Source organism: Tripterygium wilfordii, chromosome 9, assembly GCF_013401445.1.
Source record: "Tripterygium wilfordii isolate XIE 37 chromosome 9, ASM1340144v1, whole genome shotgun sequence".
Classification (NCBI taxonomy): domain Eukaryota; kingdom Viridiplantae; phylum Streptophyta; class Magnoliopsida; order Celastrales; family Celastraceae; genus Tripterygium; species Tripterygium wilfordii.
Window position 1 is genome coordinate 6,413,398 of NC_052240.1, and position 25,912 is coordinate 6,439,309.

At 39.2% G+C, this 25,912-nt stretch overlaps 1 protein-coding gene and 1 long non-coding RNA gene across 3 annotated transcripts; both read left to right on the forward strand.

The window, feature by feature from the left end:
* The first annotated feature begins 2,547 nt into the window (after positions 1-2,547).
* On the forward strand, positions 2,548-9,245 carry LOC120005422 (probable protein phosphatase 2C 33). Of its 2 annotated transcripts, none has more exons than XM_038855048.1 (6): positions 2,548-2,946; positions 4,654-5,007; positions 6,344-6,730; positions 6,818-6,935; positions 7,674-7,897; positions 8,467-9,245. In XM_038855048.1, exons 2-6 carry the CDS (start codon positions 4,738-4,740, stop codon positions 8,770-8,772), a joined length of 1,305 nt encoding a protein of 434 aa, XP_038710976.1. In that variant the 5' UTR covers positions 2,548-2,946; positions 4,654-4,737; the 3' UTR covers positions 8,773-9,245. The 2 variants fall into 2 exon arrangements, with proteins under 2 accessions (XP_038710976.1, XP_038710975.1); XM_038855047.1 differs by lacking the exon at positions 2,548-2,946 and adding an exon at positions 4,332-4,475.
* A 3,187-nt stretch (positions 9,246-12,432) lies between these two features.
* LOC120005425 lies at positions 12,433-13,855 on the forward strand. Its single transcript, XR_005469810.1, has 3 exons — positions 12,433-12,516; positions 12,630-12,704; positions 13,639-13,855. It is a non-coding gene; the product is annotated as an uncharacterized LOC120005425 (long non-coding RNA).
* Positions 13,856-25,912: the final 12,057 nt, after the last annotated feature.

Genomic DNA, 25,912 nt, shown 5'->3' on the forward strand with positions numbered 1-25,912 from the left:
ATAGCCACTGCCTCGGTATCAATGACAGGGACACCACCCAAAATTTGGGATTTACGTTATTTTAGGGAAGCCGAATTTTGCACGGCAACATGAGTATCGCCACCTCGTTTCCTCACAACCTCCATAGACATAATGATATCAAAAACTTGGTTTTGACGGGCATGCACTCTTGCACGCGATTTCTAGCTTGAAGAATGGCTGGATTGAGTAATGTCAGTAGTTTTAGAATTTGGCCTTTCAATTTCTTGCACAATTGGAGTAGCAGTCACACATTTCACTCCATCCTTGGTTGCTGGATCCATGCATTTACCAATAGAGACATTTCTTGCCACAACTGGACCACCCAAACTGTCACCAGTTACACTCGACAAATCCAACTTATGGGTAGTTACATTTGATTGCATAACCGCACCTATTCCAATAACCGCCAATTCATCACATCCTTGATCAAGTATCGGGGGCGCTATCTCTGCAGTGGTAAGAGTGGAATTATGTCGTGGAGGGCCTGAAGTTTTTGATCTGAGGTTTGAGTCAGCCCGTAAACATGGGCCATATTGTTCAACGAGTGTAGTCTAATGCTTATCGTCTTCGGTTACCCAGTCATGTTCTCACCTCCGATGTCTTCAATGTTAAGCATCTTATACCCTATGTGCCTGATTCTTCAGACGCAGATGCCCGTCATTCGAGGATGAATTTCCCCTTACTTGGGGGGATGATGTAGACCAAATTGCTGCAAGCTTCATGGACACACCACTCTGTAACTTGAATAGTAATCTTAGCTTGTGTTGTTGTTAGTTTGGGCCTTAGCCTATTTAGTTTACTCTTGTTGTTGTTTTGGGTCTGCTGTCCTAAATGGTGTTGTTTGTTAAGCCCATAGCCCGTTAGGAAACCCTTTTTGGTTCGTTGTTTGCGTTGTATTCGGGTAGAGAAGAAATAGAAGAGACAAGTTCTCCCCAATTTAGTTTTCTCATTCTTGGTATTCAGTTGAATCAACAAGAAGTGAGGTGTCTTTATGCTAGTCCTATCTTTCATTCTTGGTATTCCGTAGGAATCAATAGGATCTAAGGGCTTGGTCTACATCACATAGTATCAACGTCCTCCACCCTTCCTATAGATCCTCCAATCACCGCCCCAAACTTAGAATTTATTGCCAGTAATGGCAAATTATGAATTTGCACCCAAAATAGCTCTTCTGTGCATTTTATCTCATGTATTGGCACAGTACCATCAAATTCTTGCACAGCAAAAAGACATCGAACAAATAACCGCGACCAGCCAAGTAGCACTATGTCCTTATCTTGCTTGATCGCGAATGTAATTGCAAACACATTATCAGTAATTTCCAAGAACAATGGAAGCACCGAGACCTTCCATATGTCCTTGAAGTTCTTGCACATTGCCTCCTTTGAGATAGAACTATCCAATAAAAGATGTCCAATTAGACTCACTTCCATCTTACTTTGGAGATACTTCAAGTGACTATCATCACAAATGAGGATTGCTTCCTCTTGTTCCATCAACGAAAAACTCTTCCACTGGGACACAACGTCTTCCATAACTCAAAAACTAACACAATCTCTTCCGTTTGAATACGGAAAGAATGACTTGGCTTCCTACACAAAGTTTTCAATGAGTCTCAAGTTATTTGTCTGGCTGATTTTGATATCTCTTCAGCAACATCCACATCCAAGCAAGGCTCAAAAATAATACATCTTGCTTTATTAGGAACTTGGCTACATCTTGGCTTTTGGTCATTTTTCTTCATGTACTTTACCTAGTCTTCTATTTAACAGGCTTATTGTTTTGTTTAGGCTTGAAATATTCTACCTAGTTTTTTATTGTTGTTTGAGTTTTGGGGGCGTGTCCCCATTTCTGATACTCTCTTAGGCCCATCCTCTGAGATGCCCTACTTTGTTGTTTTTGCTTTTGTTTGATTATATTGTGGCTTATTAACAAAAAAAAAAAAAAAAAAGAATGACTTAGTCTTTCTCCTCTAGTTAGTATCAGGAGAAAACTACACATGAGTATGGTTATGTATTGTTCATTATTATTAGGTAATAAGTATACAATTATACAAACATATAATAAGCAAAAGTAAACTTTTCAAACATTATAGTTTAAATATACAAACATATATATATACACTCACTAAAAAGATATATATAAATATATACTTATAAACATATATAAGTAGTACTTTTTTTCAAAAAAAAATTGGGGGCCCTTCCTCCGCCCTTGTTTCTAATTGTGTTGTTATTGAAAATTGCCCCTATTTAAAAAACATCAATGATTGATTTGGCGTCAAAGTGAAGTGGATTAACGGATAAAATTACAATCATTGCTTCCATATTCTATACCATAAAATTGCTAGAAATGGGCGCGAGTCCCATGTTGTTTTTCTACTCTCGCGCGTTTCGTATGATGGCATGTTAATATGGCCCGTCCGATCACTTTTGATGCTTTTTCATCCTGTGGCTCCGGTTGATTGAGATGGGTTCAGGTATGATGGATCTTTTATCTCCAAGTTCACACGCATCTTCTTCTCATTAACTTTCATCGAAAGCATCTCACTGCGGTACATGCATTTGTTCTCTTTCATCGAAAGCTGGAATCTGCGATTCATGCACCGGTGATGCTGAATGCGTAATGGATACATGCGATTTTGCCTCACTGGGTGATTTTGCTGCTCTCACCGAGTGATGGGCGTGGTTTCCGGTTGTTCTTGCTACTTTTTCAGTTTCTGGTTTTTGTTTCTTAGAAAATGATTCTGTTTCTGGTTGCTCTTCTGTGCCACCTCCCTCCCCATCACTGCCTGAGTTTTTCTTCACGATCAGTTCCCCTGCTTCGCGTGAGTTTTTCTGCACGAACGGCAGGTGCGCACCTTCTAATGCTATGCAGCGGTAAAGAAGTCATCAAAGGAGGAGAGGAATCGAGCTCAATGACTCATTATGTGTTCTGGTTGTTTACTCTGCTGCTTGGTTTCTTAACAATTCAAGGAAATGATTAGGATAAAACCCATGAAAGTTTGTTACTGTGATTTGGAGTAATTGAGAAGTTGTTGATTTTTTTTCCCAATCATTGCTTTTGAGGATGTGAAGTCATGTATTGGAGTTTCTACTTTTTTTTTTGGTCCCTGTGATTTTAGCATGCAACGGTGGCTGATTTGTAAGAAGCAATTCATCGGCCAAGTAAGTGAATGATTTACTCTTGAACCTCATGGATTCATTGGGATGTCTGTACCACTTGATCTTTTATCTATGTTTGCTTTGCATTCTCCAACTCTTTAATGGTGCTTATGTTAATTGCTTTCATCGAATTGCATTAGCTTTAGCCCTCAACCTTTCATGCTTTTTTTCTTGCCAAAAATGAGTTCTGGAATGCATTTTTTAATTTCAAACTAAATTCTTTCGTTTTTTTGGATATTAGCAGATTATGGCCTTATATTAGTTATATACATTCATTTGTAATATGTGTTCCATAGTTACTAAGCTTTTGTGATTTTATTTGGAAATTATAAAGCATACAAAGTGGAGTAGAGGGAGACCTTCCTCCCATTTAAGAGATTTGGGGTTGGGATGGGGAAAGATGAGTGAGTTTTTTTTTTTTTTTTTTTTGAGAAGAAAGATGAGTGAGTTTGGGATGTCATGACATTTTCATTATTATATTTCTGATGCAGAGTTATAAGGATTTATGTTTCTAATCACATATTGCATGAACCAAAAAGATGCAATAACCGAGAGGAAGTTGGACCGAGAGGAAGTTGGACCGAGGAAGGACGACACAAAACTTTTCCGCATTGCTGTATTGTTATATTTGGGTTCATCATTCTTTGTTCAACACATTTTTTTTTTCTTACGTATTTGATCGTTCTTTCAAAATTGTAAACCCCAGTCATCCGCGCGTTGTGTGGGGTTATGACCTAGTATTATATGCTTTACAATACCTCTCACAAGTGTTAGTGTTAGTGTTAGTCTTACACGTGGATCATATATCGAACTTACCATTATTTTATACAACTTTCTTACGTCAATATTATAACTAACTAAAATCAAATTTTAGGATAAGATAAAACTGCCAAACTATTATCTCTCTATGGATAACACAATTCATACGTGTCAATCCAATCCACGCAAGTCTTTTCCGCATCTACTTTCTTGTCATTTCCATTTTTTCTAATATAAAAAGAATTTCAAATAATTGTTATTTTTATTATTTTATATCATAAAAGCTTTGTATTATTTTATTGTTTTACTAAAATAATTAGGAAAACAGAATTCAGGTTTCTACGTTAATTACCTTAGTACCCTCGATCATTTTTTCACCGTTGATAATACTCCATATAACATCACCCGCACATGTTTTTACGTTCTATTTCTGCAAATCAGAGTTTTAGGCATTCGCCTCGTCTTTACAATCACTCACCGAAATCTCTCTCGGAGAAATCAAACAATCAAAGTCCAAAGCAACTCCTCCTGGTAATCCATGTCCCCCCCAATCTCTCTCCCTCCTTCCCTTCCTCTCTCTTCCCCACAATCTATATCTGTATGGGTAACTATATTTGTATGAATTTGGTGTGATTGTGAATGTAATAAGAGAGTCGATATTGATATTGAAATGTGATGTGAAATCGGCGGTAATCTGTTTTATTGTCAGGCGACGGATCCGGTGGTGGAGGTGAGGGCTCCGGACAGTTTGGTGGGTCTGGAGTGCTTGTTTAACATAGTGAGGGCTCTTGGGATGGGATCTTGCCTGTCCATAGGCGGCCGCAGCGCCGCACACGGAAATGGTTACGTTCCGGCACCGTTGCCTCCCTCTTCCTCTGTGGGCAAGCGAAAGTCCTTTTCGAGGAAGAGACCTTCCTCGTCTTCTTTCCCCCTCTCGGAGATGGAGATGTCGTTGCATAGAATCCCTGAAAGAATCTTCTTAAATGGTTCCACGGAAGTCGCTTCTCTCTTCTCAAAGCAAGGCAAGAAAGGGATCAATCAGGATGCAATGATTGTTTGGCAGGTTGATTTTATTTTTTTCCCTTTTTAGATTTATGATATCAATTTTTTATACCGTTTTCCTCTCTTATATTTTTAATGTGACTTTTGAATTGATTTTCATTAATTTGTGTGACTGATGTGCTTGCTTGCTTCCTTTTCAACTTGAAGATATTGGCATTTCTCGTATTTGTAGAGATTAGTACTATTTTATGAATACGGTGATGTGTGATCTGGAGTGGTGAGATGCTAAGGGACAATTTCCTGAAAAAACAAATTATAGCTCAAATGAGAATAATGTGTGCAAAATAAGGAAAGATAGGACAGGGAACAAGCATATTCAATTTAAGGTAGCCATAGCTCCAATTGACGATGATATGAGATAAATTTTCTAAGGAATGACCAATTGAGCATGCACAGGGTAAAGCTATGAGTGGGTCAGCTGGAAAAGTTGAGAAAATTCAAGTAACAAATGCTTAGAAAAGAAGAGGGCGCCCAAAAACACATGGATAGAATTAATAAATAAGGATGTGACATATGAGCAAGAAAACGATTATTATGGAGTGTAGCTTATATATGTCAATTTGATTTGGATATGGATGAGGCAGGATTAACTGTACAAGGACAAGCACATGATGATACGTTTTTTTTATGGGATGAGTTTACTTGGTGTGTGCTTTCTCAGATGGCATTATTTAAGTTGATGAAAGCGTATTGAAAATCAGATGGAGATTGGAATTTGGAAGCATAGCACGTATATTATCAGAAAATATTTATGACTAATTTAAACATAGTATTTTGTTGCTCACTTCCTTGATAAATAATCTGCTGGAATCATGCAACTCATTCTTTTTGTTCCTTGCCTCTACTGGGTTGGTGCTGTTTGGATTCTACTGTTTTTTACATATGATTCTTCAGAGATGTTGAAGAGTATGTCACCATGTGTTGCCCTATTCAAGTAATCATAATTTTACATTTACTTTCTTTCTTCCATAATAAATAACTATTTTATAGTTATTTTCGGTCAGGTTTGGGATAAGGAATCAATTGATATATGGATATGAAATGATAACTAGAGAGTTTTGTGTTAGATAAGATTGGATGGCAACAGAGAATCTACATGGTCCATTTCTAATAGTTCTTTTATTTAAGATTTATGAACCTAGGTTTTTGAGATTAAGGCTTGTCGTTTTTGGCATTTTCTTAGAAGAGAGTTCTGTTTTTTGTTTGGACATGAATAACAATTTGAACTTATTTTTGGGTCTTTATATTACTTGTAAAGACTGAACATGAATGCGATATTGTCTAAATGTAATACTTGAAACAAAATTGCTGAAAGAAAAATATATATTTCCCTCCAGAATTTTTGCTCAAGGAAAGACACTATATTTTGTGGTGTGTTTGATGGCCATGGTCCAAATGGCCATATGGTTGCAAAGAAAGTGAGAGACTGCCTTCCTTTAAAGTTGAATGCCCAGATGGAGCTAAATAGCCTCGGCGAGGATGGTTTCAACAACAGCAGTAGTGCAATGGATCACAGGAAGTTTGAAGAGACTTCATTCACATCAGTTTATGAGAAAACAAAAACATATTTAGAGAGTGTGCACAAGGAAAACCAGACTGATATTTTGCTGAGACTGAAAGATTCATTTTTGAAAGCTTTCAAGGTTATGGACAAGGAACTAAAGTTCCATCCCAATGCTGAATGCTTATGTAGTGGGACAACGGCTGTGACTGCCCTCAAGAAGGTATTTGTTGATATGTTCCATCGAACTCCATGTCTTCTTTGATGTATTTTTTTTTATGTTGTGTAATCTTTTGCTCTTTGATTATAGGGGCAGGATCTGGTTATAGGAAATGTTGGAGACTCAAGAGCTGTATTGGGCACTAGAGACCAAGATGGCTGTCTCATTCCAGTTCAATTGACAGTTGACCTAAAACCGAATCTTCCAAGTCTCTCTCTCTCCCTCTCTCTTTCTCTCCCTCTGTGTGTATGTGTGTGCATGCTCGCACGTGCAGGCATGCCTCTGTGTGCAAATTCACAACTCTGTGATTTCCTATTATTTGTATTTTCAGAGTCAAATTGCCCCACAATGTTGGTTTTTGCCTCTCAAAATTTATGTATTTTCATGTCCTTATTGATCAAGCATTTTTCGAGGAAGTGTAAAATCATGTTAAATGCGAAGATACATCAACAATAGTGGTAAAAAATGCTGGGAATAGGCGACAAACACCTTCGTATATGTAATCTGGTTATGTAAGGATGAACAATAGGAAAACTGTATTTATCTGCAGGTGAGTCTATATCAGTATGCTTCTGTTTCTATTTGATGTTTGCTTTGTTGATGCTGCTCTTTATTCAAGTAGTTTAGAAAACAAATTGGTGTGATGAGCTCCAATACTCTGATAAAATGAAATTTTGTCATGCGTTACTAAGAAAGTTATGGCTACATATTGCTTTTGATATGCCCACACAATAGGAATATGAATGAATAGTGAACTTGTATTTTAATATTAGGTAGCTCTTGGTGGTCTTCCATTATATGGTTCTCCTATCTTTTCAGAGTACTAATATTGTTACTGCTGTGCATCTATTTTGTTGCGAGTGAGTGAGCGATTCTACCGTGGGTGTTTTGACATGGAATGAAAGATAGGAGTCTCGAATTATGATTATAATTTTTATTGACACAGGGGAATCAGAGAGGATCATGCTGTGCAAAGGACGGGTTTTTGCTCTTCCAAGTGAACCTAATGTTGCTCGAATTTGGCTGCCTAATAGTGACTCCCCTGGCCTTGCCATGTCCCGCGCGTTTGGTGACTTTTGCCTTAAAGACTATGGTCTGATTTCTATCCCTGATGTTTCATATCGTCGAATCACTGAGAAGGACGAATTTGTGATATTGGCTACAGATGGGGTAAGACATTGACTACAAATTTCATATACATGCATCCGTTCATTTGTGCATATGCAAGGAGCCAAGGAACTACATTGCTTTCTATGCTTAGTCAAAATATTGAAGTTTCGATTTCAGTGTTTATTATATATAAATCTATTTTCATGTCTCTTCTTTGATCGTTAATCTATAATATATTAATATATTCTTAATTATTTTCTCAGAAGACCCAACCATGTTGTTAACTATTTTATTTTCTCTGCAATTACTTGTAAGATGATGAGTATAGTTTATTTTCTTTTAATAATGAAGATAATTAGTACAATCTCTTATCTCTACTTGTAAGATAATGAGTACAATTTCATGTCTGCTTGTGTAGCTTCATGATCCCTTTCTTTCTTTACAACTGTCATTGTTAACTGGTTGTAGTGAGTTATTAGAATCCTCTATCTCATATACTGTTGCTATTGAATTTCAAAATTACATGGATGAAGTTAAAAATATGCTGCTGGATTGATGTCACATGTAGTAGTAGGTACTTAGTTGCATGTTAGTTGGTTGTTGGCTCAGAACTTTCTGTTCTTTGCCAGGTCTGGGATGTCCTCTCAAATGAAGAAGTCGTTGACATAGTGGCATCAGCTCCACGTTCCATTGCAGCTCGGGCTGTGGTTGAGTCGGCTGTTCGAATGTGGAGGTTCAAGCACCCAACAGCTAAGGTTGATGATTGTGCTGTAGTTTGCCTCTTCCTTGGCTCAAGGTCGGATGAGTCCTCTACTTCTTGTTCTATGAGCAAGGAGTTGGCAATCGAATCATCAGCACAAGTTAGTGGTGGCAAGAAAGAAGATGATACTGTTCATGGATCCTTCAAGAAACTACGTGAAAATAATGGAGGATAGCATTTGTTAAGCAACTTGAATAACAGCTGGCATATTCCGCTTGTTAAGCCACACCCCTGTGTACATATTCAAGCTTCAGCTTTGATCTTGTTGGATGAATTGAGCAGCTTCCCAAATAAATCTCAAGTATTAAACAGAGAGGGTAATTTCTTAATTTTTTTTTTCTATTTTCAATATTGTGTTACTTGATTAGGGTTTAGGTCGTGAATACTTTTACGAAAAGTGCCACATGATATTTGCGGGGTGGTGATGTGCAGATTGGTTGTTCAAATGGGGCTGTCTTTCCTTTTTTGGTTGGAGAGGCAGACAAAGTCAATTTGTTTGTTCTGGTCAAGTTTCCCCTTCACTTCTGACTATCTTGATTCGAGGATTTTTGTTGATGAACATTTGAATTATGTAATTTACAATCAACATGATTTGTCCTGCACATTGATGTTTATATATCTATGCGCATTGATGTCTGTGTGCTTTCACCGGCATTTTTGGTCCTGTAACCGTAGAGTTTTATTTATGGTTATTCAACCTGGTCAGTTCGCTTTCTTTCTCCAATTCACCATCACTATGTTTGGTTAGGTTAGCTATGTTGGTGGTGCATTTGTCTTGTGGGTGACTAAATCAACGTACCTTTTGTGCCGATTCATTAATGGATACGGAGGAGCTTTATTTTTTAAACCAATTGTGGTCGGAAAAATAATTTAAAAATCATAAATTAGAAGTTTGCAAGATTTTTAATTTAGTGGTGTACTCTTTTACTTAATTTTAAAATCAAATTCATCAAGAAAAATATATAATGAATTTTGAAAAAAAAAATTATATATTCTAAATCAGTGTGAAAAACTTTTTCAAACAAGATCATTCGTTGATATATTCGAGATGAAAAAATTACACATAAATTTAATTTATCTGCATTTGTAATGAATTTATCTGCACTAAAATGAATTTATATGTAATGCATATAAATTTTATTTATCTACACTGTACGTAAATTTGAGTTATTTGTACTAATAGACACTAACATCAGAAACACTACACTAACTTTGAGCCTAGATTTGACTTTAAATGTTCAAATGTTCAAAAATATATTAGGCACAATTATATGGGTTTTTGAATATTCTTTTCAAAGTCACAAAAATTGTCTCAATCGAAACTCAAACGAGTAAGATATGACTGTCTGAACATATTGATGTAAAGATACAACTCCGTTGTGCAAATTTTGAGCCTCAATTTGACCTTTAAAATGATCGAATCTCTAAAATGATATCAAACAAAATCTATGTGTTTTTTAGTGTTCTTTCCAACGCCACAAAAATCATCACAATCGAAGATAAAATGAGTGAGTTATGACTGTCTGAACATACTAATGTTGAACACATTGATGTAAAAAACACAGCTCCGAAGCACAAATTTTGAGTCTTGATTTGTGCTTTAAAATGTTTGAATCTTCAAACTTGTATTAGATATAATCTTATGGGTTTTTGAATCCTCTTTCCAACGTTTGAATCTTCAATCTTGTATTAGATATAATTTTATGGGTTTTTGAATCCTCTTTCCAACGCCACAAAAATAGTCTCAATCAGAGCTCAAACAAGTGAGTTATGACTGTCAAATCACACTGATATCAAAAAAATATTTAATTATTAAAATTTAGAAATAAAACAAAGGTTGAGGGTAGTATGGTCAATAAAAAAAGTTATTTCAAATAATTTGTTCTCAATGGAATAAATTTTATGCACTTATGGACTTTATGGGTTGAAAAAAATTAGAGTGGATATATTGAAATAAATTTTTGATTTAAGTGACGTTTTGCTAATTAACCCTTTTTAAAAAATGTTTTACTTACAAAAATTGAAAAAAAATATTTTTCATTAATAGTCATGTTCCACCTCTAATTAAGCAAGCTTTGAAAGTGTTGGTTATCTTCTGCTCTGGACAGAAGATCTCACTATTCTTGTTGTTGGGAACTTGAGTTTTGTGGATATGGATGTTGGATTTGCAAGTGTGCCAAGGCTTGCTATCAGCCCAAAGGATTTGATAGGATGGTTTGTTGTAGTATTCTGCACCGAATCTGACCTCTGCACCAAACCGATTGTGTGTAGTTAGAGAACACAAGCTCCTGACTCGAGGTTTGCCTTTCAGGAAAAGGACTTAAAATGCCTGGAGTGTCAATCTAGAGAAAAGCAAGAAAACATAATACTTTCACCGAAATGAAAAGAGCTTCTATTGGAATTAAATGAAAAATAACGCATTGCTCGAATGCATCAGGATTTTCATTGAAAAGGGATACATCCTGGGATGTAGGCGTGCTTTACAAGCTTAAACTAAAACATAGCCGCAGAGGCTGGAAAGATGAATCTAAGTACTAGTTGGTGCAGAGCCATGCTAAATAAAAAGATAAGTGGTCAGAGTCATGCCTAAGAAAGCAATAAAGGATTGAAGACGATGTATCTGTGTTTGACGGGGGGTGCCTTGTTGTTTCTTCTTCTTCTTCTTTTATAGTGCCAAGTGATGGACACTTCTTCTGTTCTTATTCAAGTATTTGTCATGGGACATCATGAGAATCGTGGTAAAACCACTCTCTTACTGCTTAATGACGTGACTAGGTTAGTGGGCTTCATAACCGTAACCTTCTTCTAAAAATAGGGATGATGGGCTATCTTAGACTAGTATATAGGTTTCATGGTCGAAAATATGAGAACATTGCTGATGACACTTATTTCGTTGTTGCTTCTGCACGAAAGATCGTTTAAAAATATAAACTTCTAAGTTTGTTCAAGACGAATGTGGTTTTAGCCTCGTGGAGTCGTGCTTTAGCTTTAACATGTTTGAGAGAAAACTGGGAGGTTCAGCTAATAGACTTCCGTTTCTTCAAGACTCTCCTTGATGTAATCCTACAAAAATCTCGATAGTTATCCAACAGACCACGTTTGAAAGGAATTTATCCGTTAAATCCAAGACTCCTTAAATTGTAGACTATTGGACAATAAATCTTGGACAACCTTGATTTCTGGGAACTAATCCTTAAATTTCATGCCAGCAACCAATTAGAAACCTACAAAATGAACACAAACTAGTGTAAAATTCCTCCTTGCTTCCGCCACATGTCACTAGGAGATTGACCGCTTTTGTGCATTGTGGGTCCTGCCTTGCTACGTGTCAGCTGACTTGTAGGATTTGATTTTGGTACACCCTTCAAACTTTCCTCTTAGAACAAGAGAAGGGTTTGAATTTTTGATCCTCCCATTAAATGCGCAACTATCGTGATTTTGAACCTCAATCTTACCCAATCAGTTGAGCTGGCACGCTTTCATTGTTGGTGTTTTACTTCCACACAAATTCTGACAGAAGCAAAACTTTTTATTGCCCCTTTGTCTTTTCATCTTCTTTTTCTCCACAAACTCTTCTCTTCCAAAACCTTCCTCCGTACTTTTCTTCATGGCCACTTGTAATACCCCGTTCTAATAAAAAGGAAAGAAAATATAGAATAATAAAAATAAAATGAATGAAGGAGACTTAGTTGTGGAAAATAATAAAAGTTGTGGGTGAAATTAGAATGTCATAAGGGCTCAAAGAATATTTAAATTAAAGTTAAGGTCAAATAAGTAATTGAACAAAAAAAAAGTAATAAAAAGTAATTTGACCAGCTGCTTCCGACGACATTCCAGTGAGTTTTCCGGCTGGCAAGGTACTCTCCTCTCTAAGACCACACACATGCTTCAATTTCTTACAAGAAAATAGAAGATTAAGGTAATTTTTGAACTTAGGCTTGTGGGTATAAGTGGGTTTTGAGGATTTTGATTCTTTGGGAGTTTTCTTTGTTCAATTGCTCAAATTAGACTCTAATCATATTGTATTACTAGATTCAAGTGTGGGTTTTGAATCAACTCTAGAGAAGAGTTTGATTTCTTGAATTGAAGACACTAACAAGCTTCAAGGTAAGTGTTATTAATTTTAATTGTTCTATTTAAGGTTGGGTTGACATGAGAAATAATATATGGTGGGATTAGATTGTTTAACCTTTGAATTTAAGGTAGAATGTGGATTTCTAAGAAATGGGTTGAATTTTAAAGTATGGAATGTGAGACTTGAGTGATTGGTGAATATGGAAATTTAATGAAGTTTATTTTATTGAATAGGTTAGTGAATTTATGTGGAGTATACGTTGCGTTTGTGGTAATAATTTGCAATTCGCTTTGAGGTAGGGAAATTCCACCCTTTGCTATTCTCTTCGAATATGTCCTTCTATTAAGAATGTTTATCTTTTGTCATTGTTCATTATGATTCGCGTTCTCGCCTTAATTGTCCCTAAGGGAGAACAACCCCATTGTGTTTACTTTGTTGTATGACTTGAGTTTTATTGCATACCCTACATGTTCAGTCTTTTATTGAGCATGGATTATTCTTGAACATGCATCATGTAGTAGTATATATTTGTAGGTTGTATGTATACTTTATTGTTTAACCATGTTGGACATGCATTGTAGTTGCACGGTTGATGTCGGGTATGGACCCGTACATCTCCCAAGTTTGATTGATGTGAAATGTGGAATGCCGGTGGACTGTTCAGGGTTCCTAAGAATATGGAAACGCCAATGGGCCGAGTCAGGATTTCACATGTACTCGAAGCACCATGCGATGATGTCGTTGGGCTGTTTAGGGTCCCGATATGTATAGGAATGTCGGTGGGCCAAGTTAGGATCTCATATGGTGTGGTTATCTACTTGGGTTTGGTGTGCATGATGTTAGCTATCATATTGTTGCATTTGTGCCTTTCTTTAATATTTCAGCCTTACGTTATTCACTTACTCTTTATTATTCCCTACTAGGCCTTTCGCTCACGTTTTTCTTTCTCCTATTCCCTCCTCGCAGGTGAGTCTAGTTCCGGTACCATGGTCGCGGATCAGGAGGAGGGTTCGTGACATGGATGGACCCCTGGAGAGTGATAGGACTAGATGGTTCTAAACTTTGATTATATTATTACTATTTTGTCGTACCTATTTTCTTAGTTGAGACATATGGTGTGATATCCCTTTTCGATGGTGGGATGGATGGTTGGGAGGGTGCTCCGTGTGATCGGGACTCCTGAACCGGGTTTGTGGACTTTGTGTCTTGACGATTTCCTGTGTTGGCAGGATTGCTACTTGTGTTAGTTGTTGATTATACATGTTTTTTGTGTGGAGAAATTATATGTGATTGTTAGGTGGCCTCAGACCCTACTTAGAGTTGAAAATTGATTGATGATATGATTTGTTAGGTGGCCTGAGGCCCTGCTTAGACTTGAGAATTTAACTATGATATGAATTGTTAGATGGCCGGAGGCCCTGCCTAGGTTGTGAATATATTTGTGATGTTGCTACGCGTTTACTCCTGGTTGGTATCCTCTGTAATAGGGGAGGTGCTGCCAAAATTTTCGGTGACTTAATGATTGAATTAATTAGGATATTGATTAAGAGGATACCAAAAGTAACGCATTCTGGGTCGGGGCGTTACACCACTACTGAAACTTCGTCTCCTTCTTCCAGCCCAAGTTTTGAGGTCTAAAAAATCATTACCCAAGAAGAAATCCCCATAAATGCTCATCATTTCCTATTGGTTCCAACCCCTGCTTTTGGATCTGAAAGGTTTGGTCTTGCCACTTCTTTCCCTAGTTCTTATCCAAAATCTTTGAACTCTTTTGACCCTCTTTGCCGGTACGAGCTTCATTTCAACCATGTCCATGCATGGGCTACCTATTTTAAAACTTCTCAAATCCGTCCTTGGACAACGGAGGATCCACGATATGGAACCTGACTGGGTCATCTATACCCTCATCTGAAACATATGTGGAAAAGAATGGGTATCCATGATTTCCTCCTGATTAGTGAACAAAAAGTCCATGTTGACAAAACCCTCTTGTGTGCCGCTACCCAATTCTGGGAAATGGGGACAACTCTTCCATTTTAGGGCTGGATTTATGAGTCCCACTCTCCAAGATCTTACTTTTATTCTGGGAACTAGATTTGATGGTCTAAAGCCCAACAATGCTATTGAGCCTCCTGAGAAGGCCTCCTTCTCCTACCCAAAAGTGAAAGACATCTCATACCCCTATTGGCTGAAAAATTTTATAGAAGATAAATGTTAAGCCCCGATCCGCGGAGCATGAAGAAAATGACGAATACACACAAACCACATGCACCAAACACAACCACTTGCATCTCACGTGTTACATCCCAAATCAACCTAAAATTTTTTCAAAAAATTCGGCAGTATCTCCCCATAAATTGGGGAAACCAACCTGTAAACAGATCACACACAAAGAAAAAACACTTCTAATACCATCAAAATCAACCGACCCGTAGGTCCACCGTCAAACACATACCCCGTCATCATCATCCAACACACAGTAGTCACGGCCCATCACTCCCGGCCAACAAAACAACACCATACATCAATCCAGCCATAACCATAGTACATCAATGTACTTAAACAACTAAAACTTGCCAACATCACACACACACACACACGCATATATATATCCACACACACGTGTCAAATAAACATAAAAGTCCAGGCCACCTCCATCACGCGTCCTCCTACTGATCTGCAGCCTATGCATTAGATCCTATCTCACCTTTGGGGAGAAAAATAGATAGGGTTAGCAGAAGGCTCAGTAGGGACGAAACACAAGAGCACAAGTAAAGAATAATAAGGTTGGAGAAGAAACAACGTTTAATTAATGCAACAAAATGCAATGCAAACTAATGCACCCGATCAATCCAACCGAGCCTCCATATCCGCCTCCAATGACACCCAAGCCGACGAGACCAGATTCCCGCCCTGTGGTGATAAGCCGACGAGAATCCACCGCACTACCTCTCTCTTTAGCATCCAATCAATACCAACATCAAATACCAGTCATCCAACATCGTAAATCACAAACCACTAGAGAGAAGGTTGGCACACATGTGGTTGTAACCACTCACTGCTGGCCCCACAGTGATATCTCAGCCTGCCACGCTTGGCCTAGCATCAAATAACTAGCCAGTGTGCAGTAGTAAATAACGCTACGGGAATCCTATGGACTAGGACCATCACAAGGCTCCTATCCATCATCCTTACACATGCCCAAGTAACATCCAACACTTAACATGAGCCCGGGACCACCCTCGGAACCCACCATGCATCTAATGTAAATTCTTACAATTCATGTTATTCGTGCAACACATATATATAAAAACATTCATTCGTCGTGATGCATGAAGATTTACATAATGCCCGATTTATGACCAAGCATTCCAAGGTTATATAATCACCAAACTAAATCACATATAATATGTCATTGACAAGTAGGTAAAGAAACAATGGTAAGCCCTCAAGGCTTGTTTCCTCTCGAAAAAGATTGAGACGAAAATCAAAACTTACCATTTAAGCAATTCGGTGGCTTGAAAATATTTCGAAATAAAATGGTAAGAAATCCCTACCTCAAAATGGACTTGAAATTCTCACCAACAAGCAACGTATGTTCCACGCCAATTCACAAACATATTTAATGAAATAAACTCCACTTAGTTCCCATATTCATCAACCCATTCAAATCCCACATTCCATACTCCATAATATCCTCATTTCCACTAAATTTATATTCTACCTTAAGTCTCTAAGGTTAAACAATTAAAATCATACCACAATATTAAACACAACCTTAATTAAAACAATTGGAGTCAAGAATCCTTACCTTGAAGATTGGTAATTCCACCAAATCAAGATAACAAAGGATTCTCTTGAATTGGTTCAAAAACCTGACTTGAACCTAGAAATATAACAAAATTAGAACCAAATTTGAAGTTATTGAACAAAGAAACTCTCATTGAGCCAAAAACCCCAAAACCCATTTAACTCTCGAACCCCAAAACCAAAACTTTACCTCAATCCAACTCTTTTCTTGTAGAAAATCAAAGCATGTGTGTGTGTCCATCTAAGAATGACCCTTGTAGACCGGAGCTTCGCCTGAGAGTCGTCGAAAATAGCTGCCGTGCGTGGGTGGTTGGAGCAAACAAAGAAAAGTGTTTAACTTTTCTCTTTTTAAAATACTCGCGTGAGGGCTGTGATGCGCCCTCGCTTTTAACTTTTTGTCCCAAAAATCATTTCCTATATTCTTTAAATCCTCCCAATAATTCTTTTTACCCTACAATTTTATTCTTTTTATAACTAAAGCCAATTTATTCATTTTATTTTTATTATTCTATATTTTATTTATTTTTATTTGGTTTGGCTCTGTTTGGGACCTAGGGAGTGGGTCAGTATGCATGTGTGAGTGTCTTTGTTGTGTTGTGGTTTGATTATATATGGTTCTCCAGGCAACATCACGACCTCTGCTGATCCGATATGTTTTCTTTAATCCCGTAAATCCTCGAATCCCATTTGTATTGGCGGAAAGTTGCGTCTTCTGTGCTACAAATGGACACACGTAGGACTATTCGTTCCCGTGATGGGAGACGTGGGGGAGAGCATGGACGCGTGTCTTTCGAGGACCCAATAGTCAGGGGATTATCGGGGATCGGAACAGTCGAGTCCACTAAGCTGGACACACATTTATTTCCAGAGTTGAGTGTGATAGATCCTCCAGTGTACGAGGAGGATTTAGGCCAGAAGTTCGGAGATGAGCCGACACTCGTGCATGAGATAGGTGAGGAGATCCCAACACCTACTCAGCCTGCAATAGCAGCGCAATTTGCTCCACTGTTGGTAGCGTAGGAACAGTCCATGAGGAGAATGTCAGAGATGATCGGGGTAGTTACTCGACTAGTGCAGACTCAGACTGCACTAACACCAGAGGTCAGCAGTAAGGGACAGACTTTAGGGGTACGGGGAGACGAGTAGGGTGTGAAGAGACCTAGACGAGAGTTGACAGAGTTGGATCAGCTACGAAAAACTGATCCACCCACTTTTACAGGTGATGTGGATGTGGCACGTGCATATGAGTGGATTCGACAGATGTCACGTCGATTTGAGACTCTGGGGATTCTAGATGAGAGATGTGTATTACTGGCTTCATATTATCTGAGGGGGACAGCTTATGATTGGTAGGATTCATTAGATCACAGGAGAGAGACATTGACGTGGTTATCATTTGATGAGTTGTTCATGCAACATTTTGTGTCGTAGTCTTATCGTATGGATAGAACCTGTGAGTTCTTGACATGTCAGTAGACTCCGGATATGACTGTGAGTCAGTATGAGAGGAAGTTTGAGGAGCTATACAAATTTTGTAGGAGGTATGCGCCAGATGAGAAGAGCAAGGCAGAGCAGTTCAGATAGGGATTGCTTCCTGCTATAGCTACACATTCAGTGGGATTGAGGTTGCAGACTTATGCTGATATGGTGGAGATGGCCTTACAGTATGAGATGAGTTTCAGGGAGTCTCAGAGGTATTGGGATACGTATAGAGGTCGAACAACATCTGTGGCAGGTACTTCTTCTTGAGGAGGTCAGAAGAGACAAAGGACCGATGGGCAGAGACAGGAGGGACAGAGTGGAGGTCGACGTAGAGACCAGAGGCCACGAGGTGGTAGAGATACACATCAGGGGCAGAGGATTTGTTATCAATGTGGATGTCCTGGACATTTGAGAGCACAGTGTACAGTTCAGGGGATGGAGTGTTTTCGGTGTCGTAGGGTTGGCCACCGGATGGCAAATTGTCCTCAGCTTGAGCGAGGAGGACAGCAGGATCAGTACTTGCCAGCACCACCAGCTCGTCCGGCCCTCCATGCACCCCCTACTACATCTACACCATCAGGGAGGGGACGACCACCAGCTAAGCAGTCGCAGCAGCAGCAGCAGTCACAGCAGTAACATCCTTTGACTCAGGGATGAGCATTTGCTCTTACTCACCAGATAGCACCAGAGCATCAGAACTTTGTTGGGGTACGTTCCTTGTTTCTAATTGTTGGGCTAGAGTGTTATTTGATTCGGGTGCTACTAGTTCCTTTATCACTCCTTCATTTGCATTGGCTTTGGGGTTAGAGGTGAGACCGATGTGGTGATATCGATTTTACCGCTAATTTGTACGCTCTTGACTTCCAAGATTTTGATGTAATCTTGGGAGTAGATTGGTTGACAGAGCAAAAAGCAGTTTTAGACTTTTGGGAGAGGAGGATTACTTTAAGTGCGCCTGATAGGGTGGTGATTCAATTGAGGGGATCCAGGGGTGTTCCTTGTCCATATTTTTTGGACAACCCCTCCTACGCCGATTGTTCAGTGGTGAGTTTGACTACTTCTACACCTAGTGGCAAGGTGATTGCCCCGACGCTTGTAGTTGAGGAGTTCATGGATATTTTTCCTGAGGATTTGCTAGGTCTACCTCCGTGAAGGGAGATAGAGTTTGTCATTGATTTGCTTCAAGATACGAAGCCAATTTCGATTGCTCCGTATTGGATGGCTCCAGCATAGTTACGGGAATTGAAGATACAGTTAGAGGATTTGGAGAAGAAGAAATTTATCAGACTGAGTGTTTCATCGTGGGGATCACTGGTGTTATTTGTGAAGAAGAAAGAGGCACGTTGTGTATGTGCATTGATTATCGACAGTTGAATCGGGTGACTGTGAAGAATAAGTATCCGTTGTCAAGAATCAATGACTTGTTTGATTAGTTTAGAGGAGCACGATAATTTTCAAAGATTGATTTGCGATCGAGCTATCATTAGTTGAGGATTCGGGAGGAGGATGTTTCAAAAACAGCATTTAGAACTCGATATGGATACTATGAGTTGTTGGTGATGCCATTTGGGCTCACAAATGCCCCGGCAACGTTCATGGACTTGATGCAGCTGGTTCTTCACCTATTTCTGGATCGTTTTGTGATTGTATCATAGATGACATTTTGATTTATTCACCTACCGTAGAGGAGTATGAGCAGCATTTAAGAATAGTATTGCAGACTTTGAGAGAACATCGGTTGTATGCAAAATTGAGCAAGTGTGAATTCTGGGTGACAGAGGTGAAGTTCTTGGGCCATGTGATTACTCAGGAGAGAGTGGCAGTTGATGCATCCAAAGTAGAGACGGTAGTGAAGTGGGAGCAGCCTAAGAATGTTACGGAGATACGAAGTTTCTTGGGGCTATCAGGTGTTGATAGTTCCGGAGAGAGATGTGGGATATCAGGTGTATTGCGATGCGTCCAAAGTTGGACTAGGATATGTATTGATGTAGCATGGAAGAGTTGTAATGTATGGCTCGTGATTATTGAAGACACACAAACATAATTTCTCAGTGCATGACCTAGAGTTGGCAGCGGTAGTATTTGCATTGAAGCAGTGGAGATATTACTTGTATGGAGGGAGATTTGAGGTGTTCTCAGATCGTAAGAGCCTCAAATATCTCTTCACGCAAAACGAGTTGAATCAGAGGCAACGAAGGTGGATGGAGTACTTGGAGGATTATGATTTCTCATTGAATTATCATCCAGGGAAGACGAATGTAGTTGCGGATGCCTGGAGTAGGAAGAACGAGTTACGAGGTTGGCGATGCGAGAGTGGGAGATGTTGGAGACGGTTGACAATTTTGGGTTGGAGCTACAGGAGTAGGGTAGCCATATGTCCTTGGGGAGCATTGTTTCTCGTCTTGTATTGATCCAGAGAGTAATAGATGCTCAAATTGGAGATGCTACATTTGATACTTTTGAAGAGGAGAGTGGTTGGATTAGGGCACGGATGGAGGAGTACGATGTGCAGGTAGATTGATAGTACTCGAGGATGAAGAGCTACATGAGGAGATTTTGAGAGAGGCGCATCATTCGAGATTTGCTATGCATCCAGGGGGTACCAAGATGTATAGAGATTTGCAGAGACAATTTTGGTAGAGAGGTATGAAGGCCGATGTGACAAGGTATATTACGAAGTGCCTTATCTGTCAGCAGGTGAAGGCGGAGCATCAGAAACCGGTAGGATTATTACAGCCACTTTCAGTGGCAGAGCGGAAATGGGAACATATCACGATTGATTTTTTGATGGCATTGTCAAGATCTACTCGTGGGCATGATGCAATATGGGTGATTGTGGATAGATTGACGAAATTGGCACATTTTCTTCCGGTTAGCAAAATGGACATGTTGGAGTCTTTGAGCCGATTATACATTCATGAGATTGTAAGGTTGCATGGAGTGCCACTTTGTATACTATCGGATAGAGATACACAATTTACTAGTAGGTTTTGGGAGAGCTTGCAGGAGGCATTGAGAACAAAACTATGTTTCTCTACTACGTTTCATCCGTAGAGTGATGGTCAGAGTGAGAGGACTATTCAGATATTGGAAGATATGCTTCGGGCATGCATTATGGATTTCGGGGGTAGTTGGAGGATCATATGCCTTTGGTGGAGTTTGTATACAACAACTCCTACCAAAGTAGCATTGAAATGGCGCCATATGAAGCTTTGTATGGGAGACCTTGTAGATCACCATTGTGTTGGGCGGAGGTTGGAGAAACAACATTATCAAGTCCGGATTTGGAGAAAGAGACGCAAGAGAAGGTGGAGGGAATACGAAAGCATTTACTTACGACTCAAAGTAGGCAAAAGTCCTACGCCGACCAAAGAAGAAGACCATTGGAGTTTGTGGTGGGTGGTAACGTATTCTTGAAGGTGAGTCCGCGTAGGGGAATTTAGAGATTTAGCAAGCAAGGGAAGCTAGCTCCGCGGTATATTGGACCGTTTGAGATTTTAGAGCGGATTGGACCGGTGGCATATCGGTTGGCTATTCGCCACGATTGTCCAAGGTTCATAACGTGTTTCATGTGTCAGTGTTGAGGAAATATGAACCGGATCCATCACATGTGTTGGATTGGTCCGCTTTAGAGGTGGAAGAAGATGGAACGTATATTCTACAACCGTTGCGAATCTTGGATAGACGGGAAAATGTTACGAGATCGAGTGTAATTTCATTAGTAAAAGTGTTATGGTTGCATCACAGGACGGAGGAAGCGACGTGGGAGTTGGAGTCCAAGATGTGGGAAAAGTATCCCAATTTGTTCATATCCATGGGTACGTACCTGAATTTCGAGGGCGAAATTTTTATAGGGAGAGGAGGATGTAATACCCCGTCTCAAAATAAAATAAAAAATATAGAATAATAAAAATAAAATGAATAAATTGGCTTTAGTTATAAAAAGAATAAAATTGTAGGGTAAAAAGAATTATTGGGAGGATTTAAAGAATATAAGAAATGATTTTTGGGGCAAAAAGTTAAAAGAGAAAAAAAAATAAATAATTGAGTTTCTTTTTTTTTTTTTAAATAAAACATAAATGGGTGAGGGCGCATCACAACCCTCACCCGAGTATTCTAAAAAAAGAAAAGTTAAACACTTTTCTTTGTTTGCTCCAACCATCCACCCACGACAGCCATTTCCGGCGACTCTCCAGCGAAGCTCCGGCCGACAAGGGTCATTCTTAGGTGGACACACACACATACTTTGATTTTCTACAAGAAAAGAGTTGGATTGAGGTAAAGTTTTGGTTTTGGGGTTTGAGAGTTAAATGAGTTTTGGGGTTTTTGGCTCAATGAGAATTTCTTTGTTCAATAACTTCAAATTTGGTTCTAATTTTGTTATATTTCTAGGTTCAAGTGAGGTTTTTGAACCAATTCAAGAGAGTCCTTTGTTATCTTGATTTGGTGGAATTACCAAGCTTCAAGGTAAGGATTCTTGACTTCAATTGTTTTAATTAAGGTTGTGTTAGGATGAAAAATAATATTGTGGTATGATTTTAATTGTTTAACCTTAGAGACTTAAGGTAGAATATAAATTTAGTGGAAATGAGGATATTATGGAGTATGGAATGGGGGATTTGAATGGTTGATGAATATGGGAACTAAGTGGAGTTTATTTCATTAAATAGGTTTGTGAATTGGCGTGGAGCATACATTGCTTGTTGGTGAGAATTTCGAGTCCATTTTGAGGTAAGGATTTCTTACCCTTTTATTTCAAAATATTTTCAGGCCACCGAATTGCTTAAATGGTAAGTTTTGGTTTTCGTCTCAATCTTTTTCGAGAGCAAACAAGCCTTGAGGGCTTACCATTGTTTCTTTACCTACTTGTCAATGACATATTATATGTGTTTTAGTTTGGTGATTATATAACCTTGGAATGCTTGGTCATAAATCGAGCATTACGTAAATCTTCATGTATCACGACGAATGAATGTTTTTATATATATATGTGTTGCACGAATGACATGAATTGTAAGAATTTACATTAGATCCATGGTGGGTTCCGAGGGTGGTCCCGGGCTCACGTTAGGTGTTGGATGTTACTTGGGCACGTGCGTGGATGATGGATAGGAGCCTTGTGATGGTCCTAGTCCATAGGATTCCCGTAGCGATATTTATTACTGCACGCTAGCTAGTTATTTGATGCTAGGCCAGGCGTGGCAGGCTGAAATATCACTGTGGGGCCAGCAGTGAGTGGTTGCGACCACATGTGTGCCAACTTTCTCTCTAGTGGTTTGTGATTTATGATGTTGGATGACTGGTATTTGATGTTGGTATTGATTGGATGCTAGAGAGAGAAGTAGTGCACTGGATTCTCGTCGGCTTGTCGCCATAGGGTCGGAAACTAATTTGTCGGCTTGGGTGTCATTGGAGGAGGATATGGAGGTTCGGTTGGGTTGATCGGGTGCATTAGTTTGCATTGCCTTTTGTTGCATTGATTAAACGTTGTTTCTTCTCCAACCTTATTATTCTTTACTTATGCTCTTGTGTTTCGTCCCTATTGAGCCTTCTGCTCACCCTATCTATTTTTCTCCCCACAGGTGAGACAGGATCTAGTACACAGGCTGCGGATCAGCTGGAGGACACGTGACGGAGGTGGCCTGGACTTTTGTGTTTATTTGACACGTGTGTGTGGACATATATATATATGTATGGTGTGATGTTGGCATGTTTTAGTTGTTTAAGTACATTGATGTACTATGGTTATGGCTGGATTGATGTATGATGTTGTTTTGTTGGCCGGGAGTGATGGGCCGTGACTACTGTGTGTTGGATGATGATGATAGGGAATGTGTTTGACGGTGGACCTACGGGTCGGTTGATTTTGATGGTATTAGAAGTGTTTTTTCTTTGTGTGTGATATGTTTACAGGTTGGTTTCCCCAATTTATGGGGAGATGCTGCCGAAATTATTGAAAAAAATTTAGGTTGATTTGGGATGTAACACGTGAGATGCACGTGGTTGTGGTTGGTGCATGTGGTTTGTATGTATTTGTCGTGTTCTTCATGCTCCGAGGATCGGGGCATGACAATAAGGGCCTCCTTCACCAGACTCGCTCTTTGTTAGGCTCATAATGTAGTGTACTCCTTCGCTCCTATGGTTCTGGCATTGGTGTACCGTGCTATGCGATCATTCATCGAGTTTGGCTTTGAAAGTTGCCCTGGCCCCTTTAGATTATGCAGTTATTGTTTTGGGTAGACTTCAAGCCAAATTGCCCTGAAGAAAATCCTGCTTTTTCAGACCTAGACTACTTTGGTCTACAATTCAAAGGAGTATAGCCTCTGGACCATAGCTTGAAGGATTGCTTTTCCTACTTCTACCGGGACTTCTCCCAGATTGCTAGCTTTGCTTGGTTTCCCTTTGATCGAAGGTAGGCTCCAAATTGGCTGAATACTGATCCTTGTGACATAGAGCTTGCTGATGATGCTGAAAATATTGTGCCACTTTGGATCAATTTTATGTATTCAAGAGATCTCCCATACTACTTTAGCAAATCCCCTCACAACAACAAATATGGGGTGGAGTATTACAATACTGCTCAACTGGCCCAACAGTTTGGACTCATCTAGATAGTTCCTCTACCACCATACATTTTAGAAAACAAATCTTTTTCTGGTAGGAGTGTGTACTCATTAGCATATACTCTGTATCTACTTCAATCCTGTCTTTAGCAAGAATTTCTGCATTCATTGAATGTCACCAAACCACTCGAGAGTTCACTTATTGGTGGACAGGATATGTGAATCAGAAATTATCCCATCATTTAGAAGAACTCCTAGCCATTGTGGCTCGTGATCTAGGGTTGAATGGCTTTGGTGACTCTGGTAAGATTTAGAAATTTGCTGCTACTGCATTCTATCTGCTGCAAGCACTAAATGTTGATGTTATTTGCAGGTTCTGTTCAGGCCTCCTCTAAGGAAAATGACAGTCCTGAAGTGGATTCTGCCGTGTCGACAAGAACTCCAGCAACTTTCCAAAAGTTTGGAAAGACCGTTGCTGTCAGGTCTTTGGCAAAAGTTCTGGTGTTGGACAGCGGCTAATATACTCGAAAAGAACTCTTCCCTCCACTAGTCTGCCAAAGGTGTATACCATCCCTGACTCTCTTGAAAATGTAGCTCTTCTATTTTAAGTAAATCATTATGCAAATTACTAACCTCGAGAGTACTCCCTTTGTTTTTTTTTTTTTGCAGATTGATTATGACTCCCCTTCTTCTCAAGCACCTCTACCTCCAAAGAAAAAGAAAAGCACTCCATCTGTTACTCCTCGTAGGGCTGTTGACATCTAGGAATTTTGGGGAAGTTGGTCAGTCGGACTCCAATCTTGGTTCCTCGAACTCTAGTTGTTGGGGCTTAAAGTTCTTCTGGCCCAGAACCACTCTCTGATGACAAGATCATTGCAACAAAGAAGCTCCCGAAGATTCTTAGCGGCACTGAGCTTGAGACTTGTATGAACCATTCAAGGTTCAACAATCTGATGATTGCAATAGAAAAAACTCTCCAGGCTTCTGACTTGTCTGACTTTGTCTGTGGAAAGCTTCTGAAATTTTCAAAAGATCTCCTCATTCTTATCTCTGACTTCAGCAACAATAGGGTTCACCTTTCAGAATTGAAGAAGAGAAATGGGAGGAGCTTGATGCTAAATTTCATAATCAGGGCAGTGAGCTGCAATCTTCTTTGGTTGCTGAGGAAGAGGAGTGAAGGACCATTAAAGAACTAAAACGAAGAATTATCACCCTTCAGGCCGAAGTGAGGCTACATGAAGAGACTCTGACTGGTATTTCTTAGAAAAATGTTGTCACTCTTAAGGATTCTTAGGATGTGTATGCTCAGGTATCCAAGATGGATGATCATGCAGCCACTATAGCTAATGAAAAGTCCTTCATTGAGGTGAATATTGTAGCTACCA

Excerpts from the sequence above, each read along its gene's own strand:
- LOC120005422 (XM_038855047.1), top strand. The coding sequence starts at position 4,356 with ATGTTTTTACGTTCTATTTCTGCAAATCAGAGTTTTAGGCATTCGCCT. Across the intron at positions 4,476-4,653 it reads GTCCAAAGCAACTCCTCCTG|GCGACGGATCCGGTGGTGGA; the intron begins GTAATCCATGTC and ends TTTTATTGTCAG. Across the intron at positions 5,008-6,343 it reads ATGCAATGATTGTTTGGCAG|AATTTTTGCTCAAGGAAAGA; the intron begins GTTGATTTTATT and ends ATTTCCCTCCAG.